General features: G+C 38.9%; 2 protein-coding genes across 2 annotated transcripts in view; both read left to right on the top strand.

Annotated features, from left to right (window-relative positions):
• slc2a4rg (SLC2A4 regulator) overlaps positions 1-20,326 on the top strand; it is a 64,146-nt gene extending 43,820 nt beyond the window's left edge. The window contains exons 5-9 of the mRNA XM_083521222.1: positions 7,035-7,135; positions 17,941-18,193; positions 18,390-18,497; positions 19,678-19,796; positions 19,923-20,326. Coding sequence (XP_083377348.1) covers positions 7,035-7,135; positions 17,941-18,193; positions 18,390-18,497; positions 19,678-19,796; positions 19,923-20,034 — 693 coding nt within the window. The 3' untranslated portion in view covers positions 20,035-20,326. The remainder of the gene's footprint in view (positions 1-7,034; positions 7,136-17,940; positions 18,194-18,389; positions 18,498-19,677; positions 19,797-19,922) is intronic.
• The window catches only part of gss (glutathione synthetase), a 152,043-nt gene that overhangs the window by 79,180 nt on the left and 49,867 nt on the right, over positions 1-22,996 (top strand). The window lies entirely within an intron of this gene.

A 22,996-nucleotide genomic window follows, 5' to 3' on the forward strand; every position in this document is an offset into this window, starting at 1 on the left:
CAGTATATACAAAAGTCAATGTTTTTAGAGAGATCTCCCTCACCTGCACAAGTCTGCCGTGTGCTTATCCTCATGCTATAAAATCCACTCCCTGGAAATGATCCCAGCAGGAACAGTATTCCTCCCTGGGTGAGGGTTATATCCATATAGTAAGAAGTAGCATCAATCCAAAGGCATGTAAAGACATTCACAGAATGTGTGCTGCTACCGGCATCTCTTACCCAGCTTATCTCAATTTCTGGAATAAAATACATTGTATGTTTTGATGCATGTAACAGGAAAGCCTTTTTGGGGGAGGTGGTAGCTAAGTGGTTAAGGTTCTGGGTTACTGGTCGAAAGGTCTGGAGTTCAAGCCCTGGTATCACCAAGCTGCCACTCTTGGGCCCTTGAGCAAGGCCCTTAACCCTCTGTGCTCAAGGGGCGCTGTATCATGGCTGACCCTGACCCAACGCTCTGAACTAAGGTCTCAAACCAGCTGGGATTTGTGGAGAAAAGAATTTCACTGTGCTGTAATGTATATGTGACAAATAAAGGCTCTTCTATAAAATATATTGTAGTACTGTGGACCAGGTGCAAACACATGAATATAAAAACTTTCTTTCGGCTTCTCTCATGAATATGATGAGAATAAAAGACAGGCAGACATCTTGTGGCAACAGTTGCATTAAGTTTAATTTATTACTAATTTTATTATAAATCTGTTTTATTGACTCGTGTAAGATTTTCTACAATCAGTGTTTACTTAAGTATGCACATGTACATTATTCATGTATAGACATGGGGCTTTGTAAACAGAGAAGAGGAATTTCCCTGTTTGGGCAACCCCTGAGAACCAAGTTTTGTTTAATGAATGCTTGGCTAAACACTTTGCTTTCACTTGCAGTGAAGTGTCTAATGGTTAGTTGATCAATCTAAGAAAACCAGTTTCTGTCTATATTTTTTTTTATTTTGCTCTTCAAAGATAACACACACACACACACACACACACACACACACACACACACACACACACACACACACACACACACACACACACACACACACACACTTTCCCTTGTGCTGGCAGAGCAGGCCAGGACATGTTTATGTACCCTTTGAGAAAGCAAGGAAATTGCCTCATTCCGCATTTCCTTTTCTGGTCAGCTGGGGAAATATTAAGTTTTGATGGTAAGAAGACATAAAAAAAAAATTGTGTGTAAAAGAATCCATAGCTAGCGCTATGGATTCTTTAGCGTTTTTTATGTCCAGCTTCAAGAATTTCTATTAAAAGGAGAAAGTTTTGACAATTTCACATATCAAGGGAGTAAATGAATATAGGGTGGAAGAAATTAAGACATTTGTAAAAGTATGCTGAAATAAGTAGAACAGTTAAGTAGATCCTATCTTTAGAAAATAAAACATTAAATGTAAAACGAATGTAAACAATTATTTTTATTTTTCCATGTAGTTATTTGATTGCATCAATTTAATTAGTCAATTTAATTGATTACTCAATTTAATCAATATAATAAAAAGTGTATTGCATCGATTTGATTTATTCCTTTTAATTTTTATAAAATATTATTTTATATATTATTTAGCCTAGCAGGCAATTTATTTAAAATTGTTTTAAAAATGAAAACTGTATTTAATCACAAGTGTTAATAATAATTAACTCAGCATTTGAGTATTCAAGGTGAAGCAATTTGTGTAAATCAACATTTTTGTTTTTACAATAAAAAAATACACAGCCAGTTGTGAAAGCCTCTAGAATATATAATTAATTAAATAATATAAAAGATAATTGCATAAATATGCAAACACTGAAACAAGAATTTGAACGTATAGTAAAGTATATTGCAATATTTTCACTAATATTTAATATGAGCTGTAGCACTCTATATACCCTAGGTGGCAGCAGCTATGGTAGCATACAAAACAAAAGTCTACCCTGTGTGTGTGTGTGTGTGTGTGTGTGTGTGTGTGTGTGTGTGTGTGTGTGTGTGTTTTTATATATATATTTTTTTTTTTTTATGTATTTATGGAAGCTTGCTTGGAGTTTGACAAACTAAGTCTGATAGTCCTTCAGGTGCCGGTTGCCAAATTACAAGTGGACTTCCATGGGCTTACATAATATATATATATATATATATATATATATATATATATATATATATATATATATATATATATATATATATATATATATATACACACAGTAAAACCCCGTTGTACGAGCAACCTATAGTACGAGCAAATGGAGATACGAGCAAACTCGCTCGCAAAATTTTACCCTGTTTCACGAGCAAATTTCGAAGGCACGAGCAAACCCACGCTGCCGGTTCCCCGTTTTCGGCGGAGGGTCGCATCAGTCGCTTAGTTGATGATGTACCACTCAGTCGCTCTCATTGTTCAGTGCAGCAGAAACGTAACTGTGGCAGCGGGGGCGTGGCCGAGCGGCGGTTTGTGAATGGAGGGTGGGTCCGGGAGCAGATAGGCAGGGTAATTGCCTCACCTGAAGTTAATGTGACCTAATGATTGTTCTCTCTTTTCAAGTGATCGGATTTAAGGAGGAGAGCGTGTGTGTGTGCGTGCGTGCGTGCGTGCGCGCCAGAGACGTGCTGCATGGGGCACTAAGTAGACCGACACAAAAAAACAAAACAAATAAAAGTGGCTCCAGTATTCATACGCTCTCCCACAGTAACTTTTTTTAGTTTTATATTTTTATTTCACTAGAAATCTTGAAAAATGTCTCCCAAGAAAATCAGTGATGGTGCTGTGAAAACGAAAGTAAATAGAATTACCATGGAAACCGAGGAGGTTATGAGTGTAATTTGCGGTGTATTTGTTTTTTAAAATAGGCTACAAATACTTTTTAAGTGCAGAAATAAGCGATCGGATGAGATCTCGGAACGGATTAAATCACTTTTACATTCATTTCTATGGGGAAAATAAGTTCGAACATACGAGCAAATGGACACACGAGCAATTTTCAAGAACGAATTATGCTCGTACAACGGGGTTCCACTGTATAGGACTATCAGACTTAGTTTGTCAAACTCCAAGCAAGCTTCCATATATATACATTAAAAATAAAAACACACACACACTGTATGTATATATATATATATATATATATATATATATATATATATATATATATATATATATATATATATATATATATATATGTATATATATATATACAGTGAGGAAAATAAGTATTTGAACACCCTGCTATTTTGCAAGTTCTTCCACTTAGAAATCATGGAGGGGTCTGAAATTGTTATCGTAGGTGCATGTCTACTGTGAGAGACATAACCTAAAAAAAAAAATCCAGAAATTACAATATATGATTTTTAAACTATTTATTTGTATGATACAGCTGCAAATAAGTATTTGAACACCTGTCTATCAGCTAGAATTCTGACCCTCAAAGACCTGTTAGTCTGCCTTTAAAATGTCCACCTCCACTACATTTATTATCCTAAATTAGATGCACTTGTTTGAGGTCGTTAGCTGCATAAAGACACCTGTCCACCCCATACAATCAGTAAGAATCCAACTACTAACATGGCCAAGACCAAAGAGCTGTCCAAAGACACTAGAGACAAAATTGTACACCTCCACAAGGCTGGAAAGGGCTACGGGGAAATTGCCAAGCAGCTTGGTGAAAAAAGGTCCACTGTTAGAGCAATCATTAGAAAATGGAAGAAGCAAAACATGACTGTCAATCTCCCTCGGACTGGGGCTCCATGCAAGATCTCACCTCGTGGGGTCTCAATGGTCCTAAGGAAGGTGAGAAATCAGCCCAGAACTAGACGGGAGGAGCTGGTCCATGACCTGAAAAGAGCTGGGACCACCGTTTCCAAGGTTACTGTTGGTAATACACTAAGACGTCATGGTTTGAAATCATGCATGGCACGGAAGGTTCCCCTGCTTAAACCAGCACATGTCCAGGCACGTCTTAAGTTTGCCAATGACCATTTGGATGATCCAGAGAAGTCATTGGAGAAAGTCATGTGGTCAGATGAGACCAAAATAGAACTTTTGGGTCATAATTCCACTAAACATGTTTGGAGGAAGAAGAATGATAAGTACCATCCCAAGAACACCATCCCTACTGTGAAGCATGGGGGTGGTAGCATCATGCTTTGGGGGTGTTTTTCTGCACATGGGACAGGGCGACTGCACTGTATTAAGGAGAGGATGACCGGGGCCATGTATTGCGAGATTTTGGGGAACAACCTCCTTCCCTCAGTTAGAGCATTGAAGATGGGTCGAGGCTGGGTCTTCCAACATGACAATGACCCGAAGCACACAGCCAGGATAACCAAGGAGTGGCTCTGTAAGAAGCATATCAAGGTTCTGGCGTGGCCTAGCCAGTCTCCAGACCTAAACCCAATAGAGAATCTTTGGAGGGAGCTCAAACTCCGTGTTTCTCAGCGACAGGCCAGAAACCTGACTGATCTAGAGAAGATCTGTGTGGAGGAGTGGGCTAAAATCCCTCCTGCAGTGTGTGCAAACCTGGTAAAAAAATACAGGAAACGTTTGACCTCTGTAATTGCAATCAAACAAATATTAACATTGACTTTCTCAGGTGTTCAAATACTTATTTGCAGCTGTATCATACAAATAAATAGTTAAAAAATCATATATTGTGATTTCTGGATTTCTTTTTTTTTTAGATTATGTCTCTCACAGTGGACATGCACCTACGATGACAATTTCAGACCCCTCCATGATTTCTAAGTGGGAGAACTTGCAAAATAGTAGGGTGTTCAAATACTTATTTTCCTCACTGTATATATATATATATATATATATATATATATATATATATATATATATATATATATATATATATATATATATACATATACAGTGAGGAAAATAAGTATTTGAACACCCTGCTATTTTGCAAGTTCTCCCACTTAAAAATCATGAAAGGGGTCTGAAATTGTCATCGTAGGTGCATGTCCACTGTGAGAGACATAATCTAAAAAAAAAAATCCAGAAATCACAATGTATGATTTTTTTAACTATTTATTTATTTGTATGATACAGCTGCAAATAAGTATTTGAACACCTGAGAAAGTCAATGTTAATATTTGTTTGTTTGCAATTACAGAGGTCAAACGTTTCCTGTAGTTTTTCACCAGGTTTGCACACACTGCAGGAGGGATTTTGGCCCACTCCTCCACACAGATCTTCTCTAGATCAGTCAGGTTTCTGGCCTGTCGCTGAGAAACACGGAGTTTGCGCTCCCTCCAAAGATTCTCTATTGGGTTTAGGTCTGGAGACTGGCTAGGCCACACCAGAACCTTGATATGCTTCTTACAGAGCCACTCCTTGGTTATCCTTGCTGTGTGCTTCGGGTCATTGTCATGTTGGAAGACCCAGCCTCGACCCATCTTCAATGCTCTAACTGAGGGAAGGAGGTTGTTCCCCAAAATCTCGCAATACATGGCCCCGGTCATCCTCTCCTTAATACAGTGCAGTCGCCCTGTCCCATTTGCAGAAAAACACCCCCTTAAAACATGATGCTACCACCCCCATGCTTCACAGTAGGGATGGTGTTCTTGGGATGGTCTCATCATTCTTCTTCCTTCAAACACGTTTAGTGGAATTATGACCCGAAAGTTCTATTTTGGTCTTATCTGACCACATGACTTTCTCCCATGACTTCTCTGGATCATCCAAATGGTCATTGGCAAACTTAAGATGTGCCTGGACATGTGCTGGTTTAAGCAGGGGAACCTTCCGTGCCATGCATGATTTCAAACCATGACGTCTTAGTGTATTACCAACAGTAACCTTGGAAACGGTGGTCCCAGCTCTTTTCAGGTCATTGACCAGCTCTTCCCGTGTAGTTCTGGGCTGATTTCTCACCTTCCTTAGGATCATTGAGACCCCACGAGGTGAGATCTTGCATGGAGCCCCAGTCAGAGAGAGATTGACAGTCATGTTTAGCTTCTTCCATTTTCTAATGATTGCTCCAACAGTGGACCTTTTTTCACCAAGCTGCTTGGCAAGTTCCCCGTAGCCCTTTCCAGCCTTGTGGAGGTGTACAATTTTGTCTCTAGTGTCTTTGGACAGCTCTTTGGTCTTGGCCATGTTAGTAGTTGGATTCTTACTGATTGTATGGGGTGGACAGGTGTCTTTATGCAGCTAACGACCTCAAACAGGTGCATCTAATTTAGGATAATAAATGTAGTGGAGGTGGACATTTTAAAGGCAGACTAACAGGTCTTTGAGGGTCAGAATTCTAGCTGATAGACAGGTGTTCAAATACTTATTTGCAGCTGTATCATACAAATAAATAGTTTAAAAATCATATAGTGTGATTTCTGGATTTTATTTTTTAGATTATGTCTCTCACAGTGGACATGCACCTACGATGACAATTTCAGACCCCTCCATGATTTCTAAGTGGGAGAACTTGCAAAAAAGAAGGGTGTTCAAATACTTATTTTCCTCACTGTATATATATCCTCGCTAATTGATCTCCCCAGGGTCATTCATCCTGGTTGGCCTGTTATAGTAAAAGAGATTTTTGGCCACATGACAAACTTTAGTTTTAATGGTGCCAGCAGCAGAAATCTTGGGCTAGGAACAATGTGAAACGTATATTGTTCTCTGATAAGTCCACCTGAAGCATGGGGGTGGATCAGTGATTGATTGGGTTCCAATACTGCAATGCATTCCCTAGGAAAAGTAGTTCTGCTAGATGGGTGCATAATTGCCAAGGACCACCAAAGCATTTTGGAGGACCACGTGCACCAAAAGTTTTAATCATTTTACCCTGAAGGTGACGTGATGTATCAGGATGATAATGTACCTATAAATTGATCAACATAAAAGTGAAGTTAAACATCTTTCATTTAACATATCTGAATATTATTGAGCCAGTTTGGGGTGCTTAAAGCTGTACAGTATATGAAGATTTTAAACTGTTTAGTAAAACTGTGAGTAGAACAGTATGATAAAGTTTAATGTTCAGCAAATAAAGAATTATGCATTAAAGCTTTCTTTTTCTGTTTGTTGTTGTCCAGAACTCCATGAAGATGATGTTCAAATGTTTGTGGAAGAACTGTGAAAAGGTACTTAGCACTTCCTCAGGGATCCAGCGGCACATTCGCACCATACACCTAGGGTATGTATCCGTTAATAAGGTGACATCACACAAATGGAGGAATTATATAGGAAAAGAGGAGGGGTCCCTAGGTAAACTCTCCAACACAAACCACTTAATGATTAATATGTTTCCTTGTGAAACAATGTGCATTTGATTGGCCTTTAGAATGACTTTAGTTCAAATTTTTGAGTGTGGCAGCATATGTAGTTGAGCTACTTGCTAAAAATATTAAACAGTCACACCATTACATCAAGCAGTTTAATCAGATGACACACACGCACATATATATATATATATATATATATATATATATATATATATATATATATATATATATATATATATACAGTGAGAAAAATAAGTATTTGAACACCCTGCTATTTTGCAAGTTCTCCCACTTAAAAATCATGGAGGGTCTGAAATTGTCATCGTAGGTGCACTAGAGACAAAATTGTACACCATCACAAGGCTGGAAAGGGCTACGGGGAAATTGCCAAGCAGCTTGGTGAAAAAAGGTCCACTGTTGGAGCAATCATTAGAAAATGGAAGAAGCTAAACATGACTTTCAATCTCCCTCGGACTGGGGCTCCATGCAAGATCTCACCTCGTGGGGTCTCAATGATCCTAAAGAAGGTGAGAAATCAGCCCAGAACTACACGGGAGGAGCTGGTCAATGACCTGAAAAGAGCTGGGACCACCGTTTCCAAGGTTACTGTTGGTAATAGACTAAGACGTCATGGTTTGAAATCATGCATGGCACGGAAGGTTCCCCTGCTTAAACCAGCACATGTCCAGGCACATCTTAAGTTTGCCAATGACCATTTGGATGATCCAGAGAAGTCATGGGAGAAAGTCATGTGGTCAATTGAGACCAAAATAGAACTTTTGGGTCATAATTCCACTAAACGTGTTTGGAGGAAGAAGAATGATGAGTACCATCCCAAGAACACCATCCCTACTATGAAGCATGGGGGTGGTAGCATCATGCTTTGTGGGGGTTTTTCTGCACATAGGACAGGGCGACTGCACCTATAATGACCGGGGCCATGTATTGCGAGATTTTGGGGAACAACCTCTTTCCCTCAGTTAAAGCATTGAAGATGGGTCGAGGCTGGGTCTTCCAACATGACAATGACCCGAAGCACACAGCCAGGATAACCAAGGAGTGGCTCTGTAAGAAGCATATAAGGTTCTGGCATGGCCTAGCCAGTCTCCAGACCTAAACCCAATAGAGAATCTTTGGAGGGAGCTCAAACTCCGTGTTTCTCAGCGACAGGCCAGAAACCTGACTGATCTAGAGAAGATCTGTGTGGAGGAGTGGGCCAAAATCCCTCCTGCAGTGTGTACAAACCTGGTGAAAAACTACAGGAAACGTTTGACCTCTGTAATTGCAAACAAAGGCTCCTGTACCAAATATTAACATTGACTTTCTCAGGTGTTCAAATACTTATTTGCAGCTGTATCATACAAATAAATAGTTAAAAAATCATAAATTTTTATTTCTCAATTTTTTTTTTTAGATTATGTCTCTCACAGTGGACATGCACCTACGATGCCAATTTCAGACCCCTTCATGATTTCTAAGTGGGAGAACTTGCAAAATAGCAGGGTGTTCAAATACTTATTTTCCCCACTGTATATATATATATATATATATATATATAACTGACGAGCCAAAACATTTTGATCACGGAGAAGAAACAGAAAATGTTGATCATCTCCTAATAATGGTGCGTATAAGTGTCTAGGATATATTAGACTGTTTAAGATGTTTAGATGTGGGAGATATAGGCAGGCGCCTGCCTGGCCAGTTGTGCCTGGTTCAGAGAGGCTTGTGGGATTCTTTTGTTTTATAGTGGTGAGTACTTACTGAAAGTAAAACAAAGAGGAACAAACCATGAACGAGCAACAGGCAGTTGAGCTCATTGATTTGTAAGGGGACTAAGGGCTGTCTTCTTTTGTCAGAACTGAGATAAGGTCTACTGTGGTAATACAAGTTAATGATATTTAATGTGGTAATGAATGATTTTTTTCTGTGGTAATACAAGTTAATGATATTTAGAATGTTGGTTTCAAGAGTTATGTATTACACACTGTTACATATGTGGAGATGCAGACTGGTCGGACTCCCCATGCTAAACACTGTCCATTATTGAACGCACCCATACTGGGCTTGTGAGAACTGTACCATGGATCAATGAAAGAAGGTTACCTAGTCTGTTGAGTCTCACTTTATTTTTATATAGATGGCAATGCACATGTGGCATTTATTTATTTATTTATTTATTTATTTATTTATTAAAGGGTCATCATAGCTAAAAGTTTGAGAACCACTGAACTAATTTACATCAGTTAAAATACAAATTATGCACATGATTGTGATGATGATCTATGATGAACTATAAATGGTAAATTACCTACAGCAATAGAAATTATTTGCATTTATTTAATTAGCTGAAGTACATCTTGAAGTGTTTAAGTTAGTAGTGAAAAAGTGTTTGACCCTTCCTGATTCCTTATTTTTTTGCATGTTTGTCACACTTTAATGTTTCATGTCATTAAACTAATTTAATTATTAGTAAAGGATAACACCAGTAAACACAACATGCCGTTTTTAAATTAAGGTTTTTTTATTATTGAGAGAAAAACAAAACCACATGGAAAAAGTGTCAATTTCACTAGCCACACCCGGGCCTGATTACTGCCACACCTGTTCACAATCAAGAAATCTCTTAAATAGGACCTGCCTGACCAAGTGAAGTAGACCAAAAGATCCTCAAAAGCTAGACATCATGTCGAGATCCAAAGAAATTCAGAAACAAATGAGAAAGAAAGTAATTAAGATCTATCCGTCTGGAAAAGGTTATAAAGCTATTTCTAAAGCTTTGGGACTCCAGTGAACCACAGTAAGAGCCATTATTCACAAATGTCAAAAACATGGAACTGTGGAGAACCTTCCCAGGAGTGGCCGGCTGACCAAAATTACCCTAAGAGCACAGCGACGACTCATCCAAGAGATCACAAAAGACCCCACAACAGCACCCAAAGAACTGCAGGCCTCACTTGCCTTAGTTAAGGTCAGTGTTCATGACTTCACCATAAGAAAGAGACTCGGCAAAAATGGTCTGCATGGCAGAGTTCAAAGACGAAAACCGCTGCTAAACAAAAATAACATATAGGCTCGTCTCAGTTTTGCCAGAAAACATCTTGATGATCCCCAAGACGTTTGGGAAGATACTCTGTGGACTGAAGAGAAAAAAGTTAAAAACGGCTCTGCCGTCTTTGTCATCTCTCTTCACAGACACATGAATTAAACAACCTGAATCTCAGTGAATACTTGCCTTACAAACATAATCAATATATGTATAGAAAACTTTTAAATCAACCAATTCACATAAAAATTGCTTAATTTCATTTCAATGTTTCTAATCCATTGACCGCCCTTATTTAAGCCCATATATATATATATATATACAGGTAGTCCCTGACTTACGATGGAGATGGGTTATAATGAGACCATCATAACATGAAAATATTGATAGTCGAGACATGACCTAGCCTACCCGGGAGTCTTATAGAATGGAGATCAGTATGGGGTAGAATACTGTAATTAATTTATAATAATAATAAAAAAAAATGTTATAGTAAATAATTTAGCAAAACAGAGCAATTTACAGTACCTTGATGTATAAACGTTATAGTATATATGTATTTGGCAACAGGCATGTGCAAAAGCACCGGTTTTGTGAGTGGAGGGCAGAGGCGGAAGCGCTCTGTTTCAGTGTCCGCTGATGCTGATAAAAAGGTGAGAGACGAGCTGAAATTCGGGTTTGACACGCCAAAAACACATTAAAAAATATGCGCGCTAACACAGAGACCACATAACATTGTAGACCCCTGGCAAGAGTCAGGCATCTCACAACGCATTTATACATATATCTCCATCCCTGGTGGTCTAGTGGTTAGGATACGGCGCTCTCACCGCTGCGGCTCTGGTTTAATCACCGGTCAGGGAACCAACCCCAGCCACTCTTAGTGCCAGTCCCAAGCCCGGAGAAATGGGAAGGGTTGCGTTAGGAAGGGCATCCAGCGTAAAAAAATGTGCCAAATCAAACATGCGGATGATCCGCTGTGGCGACCACTAACGGGAGAAGCCGAAAGAAAGTTATATATATATATATATATATATATATATATATATATATATATAATGTGTATATGTTTTGCATATTATAACTATATAAAACCCTAATTTAGGGTATTTATGTATAAAAGTGTATATAAAAAAAAAAGAATGCAAAAGCCACAAATTTAGTTTAACTACCATTAATGTAGACATTTTAAAGCTTCTAGTGGCTGCTTGTTGAGGAGGAACACAGAAAGCTAACAGGCTTGATTAAAGAAGATGAAAATATGCATTGGTGTACAAATGCATAAGCATTCACTGAAAACCACAACAGTGACAAAAAAATTTAATCGTTTACTGCTGCTGTTATTTGCTGCTTTTAGATTTAGTGTTTGTTCGCACCGTTTTAATCGAATCCAGTCACACTGGATCTGTTCTGTCGTGACTCAGGTTGCACAATCATCTCAGTTTTCTTTGTTGTGTTTAATATAAGCATTTTCCATGCCTTGCATATAATATAAAATGCTCTAATGCTTTGCGTTTAATATAAAATGCTCCCATGTCTTGGAGGACCTAGGACTTGGTCCTGTATAGTAAAAGTTTGTTTAAAGCTAATGAATCTCATAAGCCACTTTAAACAAACATTTACTATACAGGACTAAGTGGATACTGCTACTGTTTTAATATAATGAACTTATAGTCCAACATTTTGTAATGAAAGTGTAGTACAGATTCATCATCGGACAAGCAGTTCAGCAGATATAAGAAAGTAGCATTCGAATAAAGCCAACTAGTTAACATTAGTTATTTATCGCTAATGTTAAATTACTATTAATAGATTTAAGTGTAGATTCACAATGCCACTCTGGTAAAATATAACTATTGAGTTGAGGATACATTTTCGTATGATTTTTACTTGTTGTGGGAAAGGAATTAAATTCCAACTTTGCATTTAACAAATGCTAAATAATACTGCTACTGAATTCACACTGTTACTTAAGTATAAACAATGTTCTATGTCAACATCTGGTAAAAAGCAGAGAAACCACAATTAGAAATTTCCATCTTTCAACCTGTGGTAGAATTACTAAATGCTAAATGCTACAAAGGGATATTGTGCAAATAAAAAGGTAAAAGTTAAAGCAACTCCAGGATATCAACATTTATATAAAACCAACAACTCATGATGAATTAGAATTTAATATGAATTAGATACAAAAAAGCCACGTTAGCCAGCAACTACTTATTTTTTTGTTACCACGCACAGGGTCACAAATTTACAGCATTCAAACCCTCTTTCATCCACTGTTCCACCACAAAAAATGATCACAGCAACATAGCTACACACTTTACCTAAGTTAGAATGGAACACAGCAGTTAATTTTGTAATGAGCTTGGTGTTGTATGTTAGAATTAACAGTACATCTCCACTCTGTCTCTACGCTATCACAACTCTCACACAGATTGTTCTTTTCCGCAATTTAAAATCGCTGTTCCCACACTATTATCTCCAGCGCTTATTTAAAGTTGTAGTACATTATTATTTATACCCTTAAATTTTACTCCCTACAATTTAATAGAATTCAGTTAGCAATGTGCTTTAATAACCTCTGCGGTCTCCTTAACAAATTTATAAAAAAGATTCTGGAACTATTTTTTGCTTTTATAAATATCTTAACTGTTTTATTTTAGCTAAACATATAAAGCATGTTAGTCATTTTGTTTTGATAGGTCAGTGAATTAAAAATAGCACCACCAGAAATGCTTTAGGACCAGACATGCGCAGTATCATCGCAACACGTTTGCTATTGTTTACTTCCTCAGAATGGTCTGTATTGTATTTTCTGTCAAGATGTTACACAAGTGTTTAAAGTTCTCTATACCAGTACCCACTGAGGCTTGTAACGACAAAAGTGCAGCTAAATTAGTTTTTTTTTGTGTTAAGCTTTTTACATGCTCTGACAGTGAAAACATAGAACACACTTTCATGGAGGTTTTAAGTTTCTTTCTACTTTGCATGTTCAACATGTTATGGTGAAAACTTTCAAATTAATTACAAAGCTTTTGTACTATGCACCATTTAGACAGCAGCTGGCTAGTTATGTTGCTTCTGTTCTATATCAAAGCTGAAATAAACAAAGCAGCTTCAGCTTTCCATATTTTGTCCAGGTCCAGGTTGTTTTAAAAATCATCATCTCAATAATATTGTTGGCAAACAATTATATTAGTATTATTTAATATATGGATGTTTTTGCCCAAGTTTATTGAAATAACTATTAACATTATGGAAATTTAATCTGGAAATCTGAATATCTTAAAAATATTCAGTTTACTGCTACTGTAATTGATTATTACATGGCTAGTCAGGTGTGCTGGAAAGCTATTTCATTTTAGTTAAAACCAGCAACTAGAAAGTTAAACGTTACCCTTTGTGTTTGCTGATATTTAATATTGTCTTTTTTTTCTGAAGCTTTACAGATAAGATACAGCGGGGAAAATAAGTATTTGACACATCAGCATTTTTATCAGTAAGGGGATTTCTGAGAGGGCTATTGACACAGAATTTCCATCAGATGTAGCCATCAAGCCAAATATTGAATTCATACAAAGAAAGCAGAACATTTAAGTATAAAAAGTTGAGTCATAATAAATAAAGTGAAATGACACAGGGAATAAGTATTGAACACACTTTATTTAATACTTTGTAGAAAAGCCTTTGTTGGTGATTACAGCTTCTAGACGCCTCTTGTATGGAGAGACCAGTCGTCTGCATTGCTCGGGAGTGATTCTGGCCCATTCTTCTTCAAATGCTCTTTCGCAAACTTTAACCGAGCGTCAACATGCTTTTTGTTCAGCAATGGAGTCTTGCGTGGTGAGCGTGCATGGATGCCATGGCGGTTCAGTGCATTGCTTATAGTTTTCTTTGAAACAACAGTACCTGATGATGCAAGGTCTTCCTGAAGTTCTGCCCGAGTGGTTCTTGGCGAACTCTCCTGATTCTCTAACCATTCCCATCAAAATGCTTTTCAACGAAATGAGCTTACGAAGATCTTGAGAGAGTTCTTTGCTTTTACCCATCATGAAGTCTTTGCTGTGTGCCTGCTGGGTAATGAGAAGCCTTTATAGGCCATCAATTAGGACTAAAGCAGCTGATATCAATTAGTACTGATAGGGGGCAGGGTTTCTCTCTTAATACTGACAGATTTCAGGTGATCTCCTGGCTTTCTATGCCATTTTGCACCTTGTTATCTTCATGTGTTCAATACTTATTTCCTGTGTCATTTCACTTTATTTATTATGACTCAATTTGTATACTTAAATGTTCTGATTTCTTTGTATGAATTCAATATTTGGCTTGATGGCTACTTCTTCTTCTTCTTTCGGCTGCTTCCATTAGGGGTCGCCACAGCGGATCATCTGTCTCCATACCCCCCTGTCCTCTACATCTGCCTCTTTTACACCAACTACCTGCATGTCTTCCCTCACCACATCCATGAACCTCCTCCTTGGCCTTCCTCTTTCCCTCCTACCTGGTGGCTCCATCCTCAGCATTCTTCTACCAATATAATTCATGTCCCTCCTCTGCACATGTCCAAACCATCTCAATCTCGCCTCCCTCACCTTGTCACCAAAACATCCTACATGCGCTGTCCTTCTAATAAACTCATTTCTAATCTTATCCATCCTCGTCACTCCCAATGAAAACCTCAACATCTTCAGCTCTGCTACCTCCTGCTTCACCTCCTGTCTTTTATTCAATGTCACTGTCTCTAATCCATACAACATCGCAGGTCTCACCACAGACCTATAAACTTTTCCTTTCATTTTTGCAGATACCCTACTATCACAAATCACTCCTGTCACTCTTCTCCACCCACTTCACGCTGCCTGCACTCTTTTCTTCACTTCTCTAACACACTCTCCATTACTTTGCACTGTTGACCCCAGGTACTTGAATTCCTCCACCTTCTCCAGATCTTCTCCCTGCAATCGCACAACTCCACTGCCCTCCCTCTCATTCACACACATGTATTCTGTCTTACTCCTACTGAGTTTCATTCCCCTTCTCTCCAGCGCATATCTCCACCCCTCCAGGCTCTTCTCAACCTGCTCCCTACTCTCACAACAAATCACAATATCATCCGCAAACATCATAGTCAAGGGAGACTCCTGTCTGACCTCGTCTGTCAACCTGTCCATCACCACTGCAAACAGGAAAGGGCTCAGGGCCAATCCTTGATGCAGTCCAACCTTCACCCTGAACCAGTCGGTCGTTCCTACTGCACACTTCACTGCCATCACACTGTCCTCATACATGTCCTTCACCACCCTCACATACTTCTCTCACACCCCTGACTTCCTCATACAATACCACAACTCCTCTCTTGGCACCCTGTCGTACGCCTTCTCTAAATCCACAAATACACAATGCAATTCCTTCTGTCCTTCTCTATACTTCTCCATCAACATTCTCAAAGCAAATAAGGCATCTGTGGTGCTCTTCCTTGGCATGAAACCATACTGTTGCTCACAGATGGTCACCTCTTCTCTCAGCCTGGCATCCACTACTCTTTCCCATAAATTCATGTTGTGACTGATCAACTTAATTCCCCTGCAAGACTGCACATCTCCTTTATGCTTAAAGATCGGTACCAGCACACTTCTTCTCCATTCCTCAGGCATCTTCTCACCTTCCAAAATCCTGTTAAACAATCTGGTCAAAAACTCCACTGCTATCTCTCCTAAACATCTCCACGCTTCTACCGGTATGTCATCTGGTCCAACCGACTTTCCACTCTTCATCCTCTTAATCGCTGCTCTCACTTCCTCCTTACTAATCCTATCCACTTCCTGCTTCACCAACTCCACATCATCCAACCTTCTCTCTCTCTCTGATTTTCCTCATTCATCAGCTGCTCAAAATACTCCCTCCATCTTCTCAACACACTCTCCTCACTAGTCAACACATTTCCCTCTTTATCCTTTACTGCTCTAACTTGCAGTACATCCTTCCCAGCTCGGTCCCTCTGCCTGGCCAATCGGTACAAATCCTTTTCTCCTTCCTTAGTGTCCAACCTCTCATACAGCTCCTCATATGCCTTTTCCTTGGCTTTCGCCACATCCCTCTTAACCTGCTGCCGCATCTCCTTGTACTCCTGCCTACTTTTCTCATCACTCTGTCTATCCCACTTCTGTTTTGCCAACCTCTTTCTCCTTATGCTCTCCTGCACTTCCTCATTCCACCACCACGTCCCCTTGTCTTGCTTTCTATTTCCAGATGTTACACCAAGTACTTTTCTAGCTGCCTCCCTCATCACTCCTGCAGTAGTTGCCCAATCATCCAACACCTCCTTAACACCACTGAGCCTCTGTCTGACCTCTTCCCTGAACCTCACACTACACTCTTCCTCCTTCAGTTTCCACCATCTTATTCTTCTTTCAGTCCTCACTCTCCTCCTCTTCTTCTTCGCCTCCAAAACCATCCTACAGACCAGCATCTGATGCTGTCTAGCTACACTGTCCCCTGCCAACACCTTACAGTCTCCAATCTCCTTCAGGTTGCATCTCCTGCATAGCACATAGTCCACCTGTGTGCACCTTCCTCCACTCTTATACGTCACCCTATGATCCTCCTTCTTCTTAAAATAAGTGTTCACCACTGCCATTTCCATCCTTTTAGCAAAATCTACCACCATCTGCCCTTCCACATTCTTTTCCTTAAAACCATACCTACCCATCACCCCCTCATCACCTTTGTTCCCTTCACCTACATGCCCATTAAAGTCTGCCCCAATCACCAATCGTTCTTTCCTAGGTACACCATCTACCACTTCATCTAATTCACTCCAGAATCTTTCCTTCTCCTCCATCTCACAGCCAACTTGTGGAGCATAGGCACTGATGACATTTATCATCATCCCTTCAACTTCCACCTTCACGATTATCACCCTATCAGAAACTCTCTTCACCTCCACTACACTCTTACTGTACTCTTCCTTCAGAATCACCCCTACACAATTTCTCTTTCAATCCACACCATGATAAAACAGTTTAAATCCACCTCCAATGTTCCTGGCCTTACTCCCTTTCCACTTGGTCTCCTGAACACACAGCATATCTACCTTTCTCCTATCCATCATATCAGCTACCTCTCTCCCTTTACCCGTCATAGTACCAACATTTAAAGTACCAACCCTAACCTCTACTCTCCTGCACTTCTCCTTACCTTGCCGTCTCTGTAGACGTCTTCCTCCTCTCCTTCTCCTCCTTTGCCCAACAGTAGCCCAATTTCCACCGGTACCCTGTCGGCTAACTATACCTGTGGCAGTCGTTGTTAACCCGGGCCTCGACCGATCCGGTATGAAATTCTCATTTGTGATCCGCATATTTGATTTGGCACATGTTTTACGCTGGATGCCCTTCCTAACGCAACCCTCCCCATTTACCCGGGCTTGGGACCGGCAATAAGAGTGCACTGGCTTGTGCATCCATAATGGCTGGGTTATTTGGCTTGATGGCTACATCTGATGAAAATTCTGTGTCAATAGCCCTCTTAGAAATCCCCTTTCTGATAAAATAGCTGATGTGTCAAATACTTATTTTCCCCGCTGTATATGAGCCAGAATTTGACCATTGTAAATAAATGTATACTAGCATCTAAATTCTGTCTGCATTGTGTTTGTGCGTGTGCATGTAGGCGAAATGGTGATTCTGACTACAGTGATGGTGAGGAGGACTTCTACTACTCAGAGATTGAGGTGAACATGGACACACTGTCTGAAGGGCTGTCAAACCTCACACCAACATCACCCACCACCCTTGGCCCACCCCCTGTCTTTCCACTTTCCAGTGACATGGCGCAATCCAAGTCTGCCACTGTGATTCACAGTCCGCTAAGCCAGTCAGCTCCATCTACACTGTGCCACATCCACACTGACCATGCCTACCAGGTAGCTTTTCTCGCCTTTACATTAACCTGGTCGTAGCACCTCGAGCTAACATTAAAAGCATGAACCTAATGATACATATTGGTTTACATCAGTGTATACATTTGTATAGTATGTTTAACAATACAACAATGTGTCTTGACTCTTTAGTGAGCTTTGTTAATGTATAGCTCAGTTTTTGTGTCATTTTGTTCTCTAGGCCACTGCTCCTGTCAGCATTCCTACTGTTTCCTCCGAGCCGATGCACAGCCACAGTGCCATCAGTGTTTCTTGGCAGTCACCTTCTATTATCTTTAAAAGCCAACCAGTAAGAAAGCATGTGCTGTTTTTTTTTTTCTTCATTTAAATTCTGCCTTTAAAACTGTAATATATTTTCAAAATATCATCTGATTTATTTATTTCTTTATAAACATTTAAACATTTGAAATACTGATAGGTGCAGCGGATGAAGTCAGTTCTCAAAGTTGATGTGAAAGTTGAAGTGGGGAAATTTGGCAGGCTTAAGAATCTGAGCGACTTTGACAAGGGGCAAAATTGTAATGACTAGATGGCTGGAGCCAGAGCATCTCTGAAATGGCAGGTTTTATGGGTCTTTCCTTTGGTGCAGCATTTAGTACTATCAAATGTGGTTCAAGAAAGGATGACCAGTGTACTAGTGACTGGGTCCTGGGCATCCAAGGCTCATTGATTGACAGAGGTCAATCTCTCTGGTCCAATCTGTTGTCCACAAATTGCTGAAAAGTTAATGCTGGCTTTGATAGAAAGGTATAAAAAAAAACAGAGCATTGCAACTTGCTGTGTATGGGACTGCTTATCCACAGACCAGTCATAGTGCCCATGTCGACCTTAATCAGTAATCAGACAAACAAAAAGTCTGTCAATGAAGGCCCCAACTCACAGAATTTTAAGGATCTGCTGCCATATGTGCAGTGCCAGATATGCAGGCACATTTTCAAAGGACTTGAAAAACTTTGATACAAACGGAGCTGCATGATCCATCTCTGCAAGCAAAATATTTTGAGGGCCTTCTTTCAGATCTTCTTTCAGATCTTCCAAAATTTCTGATCATTTTATAGCAGAGAAAAGCTGCAGCATCTTATACAAGTTCTAAGCTCTGGGCAGAGATCTGAGCTATTAATCTTTAAAGAGCTTCCCACTAAATTCCCTAGCATAAGTAAATCGAATGGTCCAATGATTTCAATGTTTTGACATAATCACTGAATGGTAATGTTGTCCATATGAAGAGTGAGAGAATAGACTTGTGAAATGTTTGATTTTGTGAGAATAATGTGATCCAAAGCTGCACAACCTGATCTGTTACTGTATCAGACATTACTTGACATTTGAAAAGATATTCAGAATATAAGGTTAAAATAATATTTTTGTTAAATACTTTACATAAATAAAAAACATTAATACTCAATAATGTCTTTTTGTAAAATGTTTTGTTGGAATTGCTTCACACTTTAATCGCATTTACTTCTCAGGGTAAAGTAACTCATGTTGGCATTTTGAGCACAGTGGAGAAAAGACCACCTGTCACACATGCAGTCAGCAAGACACACAATGCCACCATATCTACACCCAAACCCAGCCCTGGAACCAGGTACAGTGAGGCAGTGTAGATTTTATATATTCATTCATTTTGTAGGTAATTTAAATGTATTTAAGGGTTTACAGTATTTTAGCAGCTTAAATGTTTTTAATTCTTAGTGTAATCTTTACTATCCAGAAAACCCAGAGGAGAAGCAAAGAAGTGCCGCAAAGTGTATGGAATGGAGAAGAAAGATCTGTGGTGCACAGCATGCCGCTGGAAGAAAGCCTGTCAGCGCTTTACTGACTGATTTTACTCTTTCTCTAAGAAACATAAAAGGGTCATTGAACATCAGTGTCTGAATCACTGACTTATTGTTGACCCCCTTTTTGTGCCATTAAGAACCATTCCTTGTGCATTCTCACTATTGGTAAGGGGTGTGTCTAGCAAATAAGCTATTTTGTATCCTCCACATCACAATCAGAAATTTAAAATATTTTACTGTTGTGAAAAGTGGAAAGAAAAAAATTAATAACTGGCAAAAAAAAAATACAATGTGCATTTTGCAGCACTACTCTAAATCAAGATTTTCAATTTTTTTTTTTAAATACTAAGTTAATGTTTGTGTGTGTTTTTATATATATATATATATATATATATATATATATATATATATATATATATATAATATATATATACACACACACACACACACACACACACACACACACACACACACACACACACACACAGTATCTTGCAAAAGTAAATACACCCCTCGCATTTCAGCAACCATTTTAGTATATCTTCTCAAGGGACAGTACCATAGCAATGAAACTCTGATATATTTAAAAGTAGTCAACAGTTTTGTGAGCACCTTTGATATCCAGCACTGCCTTAATTCCTGCAAATGGGCATGGAAATTACCAGAACTGTACAGGTTGTTGCTGGGATTCTCTTACACTCCCTCTTGATGACATCACAGAGCTGATGGATGTTAGACAGATGGTGCTTCTCCTCCTTTCTCTTGAGGATGTCCCACTCAATAGGGTTCATGTCTGGAGACATACTTGGCCACTCCATCACTTTCACCTTTAGCTTCCTCAGCGAAGCAGTTGTCATCTTGTGTGTTTGGGGTCGTTATTAGGTTGGAAAACTGGTATTCGGCCACATTTCTATAGGGAGGGTGTCATGTCCTCCTTTAGAATGTCACAGTACATGTTGGAATCCATGTTTCCCTTAATGAACCACAGCTCCCCAGTACTAGCAGCACTCATACAGCCCCAGACCATATTGCTACCAACACTATGCTTGACAGATACAATTTTCTTGGTACTCCTCACCAAGACGTTGCCACACAACAAGTTTTTATCTTAGTCTCATCAGACCACAGAACATGGTTCCAGTAATTAATTATCTTGGACAGGTTGTCTTCAGCAAATTTTTTGCAGGCTTTCTTTTGAGCCAGCTTCAGACGAGGCTTCCTTTTGAGACAACAGCCATGTAAATCGATTTGTTGCAGTGGGCGGCTAATGTCTGAGCACTGACCAGCTTCTGTTTCTGGCTCACAGCACGAGTAGTGTTCTTTGATTGACCCTTGCGAGGAGTGTTCTGAGTGGAACCCGTCTTGGAAAACCTCTGTATGACCTTGGCCACTGTACTGTAATTTAGTTTCAGGGTGTTACCGATCTTCTGAAAGCCTCAACCATCTATGAGGATTTGAGAATTAGAATTGTTGCTCTCCACAGAGAGTTCTCTGCCATTAGGTGCCATGTTGAACATCCAGTGGTCAGTATAAGATAATTGTACTCAAAGCACCACATTTTAACTGCTCTAACACAAGATGCACAAATTTGCATGATTCTGTCAACAGAGAAAAACAGGAACATCATGAATACGAAATGTGGCTTTGCATAGTTACACTATGTACAACTGTTATCACAGTATACTTGAATGTACTCACATTTGTGGCCAGCTATTTAGACAACAATGGCTGTTTGTTGAGTTATTTTCAGAGGACAGTAAATCTATATATCTATACAAGCTGCACATTAAAATATATCCAAGTTTCATTTCTATAGTATTGTCCCTTGAGAAGATATACTAAAATGGAGGGGTGTGCTAATTTTTGTGAGATCCTGTATGTACGTGTGTGTGTGTGTGTGTGTGTGTGTGTGTGTGTGTGTGTGTGTGTGTGTGTGTGTGTGTGTGTGTGTGTGTGTGTGTGTGTGTGTGTATATATATATATATATATATATATATATATATATATATATATATATACATACATACACACACACACACACACACACACACACATTATAAAAGCAATGTTTTGTTTTGTTTTTCCAGGTTTTTTTGTTTTTTGGATGATTTCTAATCACTTTTGAAGGCCAAAATTTCTACAATCTGCATTGTGCTGTTTAAGCAGAACTAAACTTCACACTTTTTTAACTGTAGAATGAGCTTTGAATTAGTTTAATGTCTTTAAACCAGTGGTGAAAAGTCTCAATCAAAATATGTCTAAATTTCTGCCCTCTGGAATTTCTCTGGAAGTGTTAACTCTTATTGAGATTGTGGCTATCATGATGTTGCAGCAAATGATGCTCATAGGGTCAATGTAGCTTTAACAATAAGGAAAATAAGGGTTATTTTACGATTTCCTTCCTCTAAATGGATATAATGCACTAGTTTGTTCAAGTGACATTTTAATGAATAAAAATTGGGTTAAATTTTTCACCATTTATTTTATACTTACAATGTAATTGCAAAATGTAAACGGATTTATCAATTATTTTTGAGAAACTTTTATTTTTGTAGTGAACATCAGCATCTTAACAAGTTCAGTTCACTGTAGAATGTGATTTGTAGATAGGATTATGGACATAAGAATAGATCTACTCTACTTTGATCTTATAAATATGTTATGGCTGTTTGTTTTACTCCCTGACTAAACAGGACTTTCAAAAATGAGTGGCCTCTTTTTGGTCCAAAATGTAAACATGAGACAACACTCTCAGTCTAAGTCGTTTAAAATGTGATGGAGCTTTTCCAGGCAAATACTGTTTGAAAGCCGTATGAATGTAGACATCACAATAGATACTGTTCTATTTCTTCTTACTTTCTATTTTTCTTACTGCTGCCAATCAGACCAGCATGGCTATAAATGATGACTGTTCACTTGTACACTCACACACAAGCAGGGATGCCATCTTCCCAAGCTCAAAACATTCTTTTTGATTTCTTAAAATAAAAAAGATTGTTTTGGTAAA

The sequence above is a fragment of the Silurus aristotelis genome (assembly GCF_946808225.1).
Source record: "Silurus aristotelis genome assembly, chromosome: 19".
In the NCBI taxonomy this organism is placed as follows: Eukaryota; Metazoa; Chordata; class Actinopteri; order Siluriformes; family Siluridae; genus Silurus; species Silurus aristotelis.